Source organism: Kryptolebias marmoratus, linkage group LG22 (genome assembly GCF_001649575.2).
Source record: "Kryptolebias marmoratus isolate JLee-2015 linkage group LG22, ASM164957v2, whole genome shotgun sequence".
In the NCBI taxonomy this organism is placed as follows: Eukaryota; Metazoa; Chordata; class Actinopteri; order Cyprinodontiformes; family Rivulidae; genus Kryptolebias; species Kryptolebias marmoratus.
Window position 1 is genome coordinate 20,968,125 of NC_051451.1, and position 3,752 is coordinate 20,971,876.

Consider the following 3,752-nt stretch of genomic DNA (forward strand, 5'->3'; position numbering starts at 1 on the left):
GTTATAAAAACAACACTAAACCACGTTCACCTTCCAGATTTCAGACATCAGTGATGACACTCCTGAAATACAAATAAAAATCTGTTAAACTCGAATAAAGAATGTTGTTTCTGCAGGTCTCGTGGCATAAGCTTCATCGTGAATAAATGTGTTGCATAAAGAAAACGAATGTGTGCTCAAAATGTCAGCGTTTTGCTCGACCTTCTCGCTCCCGGAGATAAGCTGCTGCCTCTCGATGGGTTTGTATAAGTTCAGGATTCCTTTCTGCTCTGTCTGGTTTACAGTGGACTGTTAGAAGGGAAGTAAAAACAAAAAGTGTAGATAATCCTTTGGACTTCTGAGGAACTGAGTCAAGAGGATCCACTTATAATAGATTATTTAGAGACTGTTTTATATGGGTTTTGATGCAGAATATCTAAAAAAGAATGACTTTGTGGTGGCCTTGTAGCAAAAAAAGGTTTTTAACAAAACTCCCTGCATTACTGATATTATATGTTATAAAAACGTGAAAAATCTGGGAAAACATCAAAATGCAAATTGTGTTGGTCCAAATTGTTTATTATTTACAATTGTTCTCTTTTTGAGCTTTTAAAAGTTTAAAAAAAGAAAGAAAAGAAAAACATGATGAACAAATGGAGTAAAATTTTGCATTTAAAAGAAAATCCAGTTATAGACTAAAAACAAAAGAAAAACATCTCCAAAAATAAAAATAAATCTCGAAATGTTTGAGGAAAATAAAAGGGAGGTAAAAATCTGGGGGCAAAACTATTTGGTTTGACAAGACAGAAAGGATTATTTTTTTTATATAAATGCTGACCCTTGCCCTTCACTGTAAACACTGTGGTGATTTATGATTATTTTATCCTTCTTATTGCCAATAATTCTGCAAGGCAGCATAGAAATATAACTCTGGTGTGAACTTTCTCTTCTCTCCCAAATATGTCTGAGTATTTTTCCCACAGTTCAAAAAACAAAACATAACCTTTCCCCTTGTCTGACTGTAGATGATTTGTGTGCGACCCCTCAGAAATTTCAAAATAAAAGCCAATATCTGAAATCTAAACCTTTCTGAGCTCGAAATGTCAGATTTACTTAATTCGCTTACAGCATGTCAACTAGTTCCGCTAACTTTGGTTGTTTAAATGCAAAAAGTAAGAATTATTTGAGGTTTTGTCCTCAACAAATAGTTCTTTGATTCCAGTGGATTCAAAAGGTTTCAGAATCTTCCAGAAGGAGCGAAATAATCTTCATTCAGTAAAAGGAACATAAAAAAAGTCGTTAAGCGTGGTTTAATTAGCAGCATTTGGTTTGGTTGGTATTCATTTCAAAGTCAGAAAGTCAGAACTAAAAAAGAAACTTAGTCTGAACATTATTTTCTCATTTTTACACGTAATGTCTCCTTAAATTAGACGTTTGTACGCATGTGTGTTTGTTTACTTACCTAAAGAGCCAAAGTTTGCTTGTCTGAATGCTGACTCGTCTTTATGGCTCCTGATATTTATTGACAGCTGTCTAACTCGAGCTTTCTCCTTTCTTTCTCAGCAGATCCCCTCCCATTTTCACACCTGAACGTCTTCTCCGAAACCCTACACTTGCCCAATTCCGCCATATTTGTTCACACACTCAGACTAACGCAGGTCAGTCACGTGACTCAGGTTTCCATGAGGTTTTTAGCTGATTCAGCAGATTTCTTTGTTTACACTGAATGTGGACTCCTTTTGCAGAATTACATATCAATATATCTTGAAAACTGCTGGAGTAAAACCTGCACATTTTGATACATTTCAGGACAGTCTTTTTCTGTTAGATTTCATACTTTGAAATGAGTACCTTTAATGTTATTGCTTTCGTACACTAAAACTTGCTTATTTTGACTGTTAAAAATTAACTTAAAGCTTTTAATTACAGACCCAATAATTGTGCTGTTTTAACAATTCCCAGATTTAATTTCTAAGAGTATGTAAGTCCTCTGAGGAGCGCAGTTCAATATGAGGCTTAATGAGGAGAAATAAAGTTGGATCAGAACATTCCTCTGCTGCAGGGCTGAAAGTAGCACAGGTAGGGGTGACACTGATAGTCCTGGTAGAAAGGTCCAGTCATGGGGAGGTGGACCACTCCGTGATGCTTTGACTCGTTCCTCACCAGCACCTTCACAGCCACAGTCTTTGGTGAGCTCAGCGCAGCCAGCTCGGCCGCCATCTGCCGCCGCTTGGTTTTATATCTCCGGTTCTGGAACCAGATTTTCACCTGGGTCTCTGTGAGCTTCAGGGCCCCAGCCAGGTCGGCCCGTTCGGGACCGGAGAGGTACCGCTGGGTGCTGAAGCGGCGCTCTAGCTCGTGGACCTGCGCGTGAGAGAAGGCCGCTCTGGAGCGCTTCTTCGCAGCCGGCCTGCACTGATGCGCCTCCGGTGAGAAGCTGAAGTCGACCCCGCGGGCGTGACATCCGTCTTTTCCCGCGTCCACCTGGTGTTTCTGGGGCTTGTCCCTCCCTGTATGATCCGCAGGGTCTGCAAACAAAAAATGGCATGATTGAAGGCATTTTTATTGCATATAAAGTGACTTGGGGGTTCAGCCAAAACGAAAGAGCTCCTGATGCAAATATTTATTTATGTGTCACTTTTACTAACAGAATATAAAATAAACAAAATAGGACATTCTTAAGTCTTTAAATGCTAAAAGGCAGGTTTAAAGGGAAAGTTTCTATTATAAAATGACTAATGTTCTTTTTTATAGCTGGACTGGAAAATACAATTTAAAAAAAATAAGGCACAGATTAAACATTTTTATTTCTAAGTAATAAATTCATCCACATCCATCTTGTTTCCCTAAAACCGTTTTCCTTTCTTGATTTTTCTTTCAAGTCATGGTTATTTAAATGTGTTCTTTTAATACCATAATTAGGAAGAATCTAACAAGAAATATTGCGTAAAATCCTAATTATTTCCGTGAAATCTCCCACCGAGCTCACCCCTTCCTCTGCCCTCCTCCTGGCAGGTGTCAGATCGGAGGTTTCCTGAGAACACGCGCGGGTCAGGTGGAAGGATGCTGTTCTCCCAGCCGGTGCGTAAATGGCGCCTCGATGCGCAGAGCTGCTCCTCCGCGGCCGTCGTGGCGCCGGGATCCCCGCGGACATCACGTCTGGCGAGGATGTCTTTGATAGAAAAAGGCGAGAAGCTGAATGTCATGACTGACAAAAAGAGAAAAGGTATTTCCTCAGCCTGGCATCGGTTCTGCGCGGAGGCATCAAGAAGATTCGCGGCAGAAAAGGAAAGAATTCTCTTACTGGTTCGACTTTTTTTTCTCTCTCTCCGCTTTCTGTGATTCTGATTTAATTGCGGTGAGCTGCTCTCTTAATGAGCTGCCAACACGAGGATCAGTCAAGGCTTTGACAAAACTCTCAGTTGAGACTTGATAGGCTGCTGCTGATGCCTGGTCCCTCCTTCGCACCGCCCCAGCCTCACACTGCCCAAAGACATTGAGCAGACCCGAAAGGAATATTTAGTCTTAGTTAGATTATTTTTTCTTTTAATTGACGTTGTAAATCCAAAACCTGTACATATAAAAAAGACATGGAGTTTATTTAGTTTCTGTCTGTTCACCAAATACCATTTATTAAAATTTCAGTGTGTGCGTAAAAATACAGCTCAGCCTTTCCCGTGCGTAAAAATAATAAAAACAGTCCTTCAGCTTCAGCACCTATTAAGTGAATCCAACTTTGGCTTCATAGGCTCCACTTATTCATTTTGCTTGGT

At 40.1% G+C, this 3,752-nt stretch overlaps 1 protein-coding gene across 1 annotated transcript; it reads right to left on the minus strand.

Annotated features, from left to right (window-relative positions):
• Nucleotides 1-670: 670 nt before the first annotated feature.
• On the minus strand, nt 671-3,365 carry nkx3.3 (NK3 homeobox 3). The gene is made up of 2 exons (XM_017412894.3): nt 2,969-3,365; nt 671-2,507 (listed from the first exon to the last, which is right to left on the minus strand). The coding sequence occupies exons 1-2, from the start codon at nt 3,183-3,185 to the stop codon at nt 2,020-2,022; spliced, it is 705 nt and encodes a 234-aa protein (XP_017268383.1). The 5' UTR covers nt 3,186-3,365; the 3' UTR covers nt 671-2,019.
• Nucleotides 3,366-3,752: the final 387 nt, after the last annotated feature.

Bases quoted from the DNA above. Each gene is read 5' to 3' on its own strand.
- nkx3.3 (XM_017412894.3), bottom strand. From the start codon at position 3,185: ATGACATTCAGCTTCTCGCCTTTTTCTATCAAAGACATCCTCGCCAGA. The intron at 2,508-2,968 runs GTGAGCTCGGTG...TTTTGTTTGCAG, and splicing joins GGAGGAGGGCAGAGGAAGGG to ACCCTGCGGATCATACAGGG.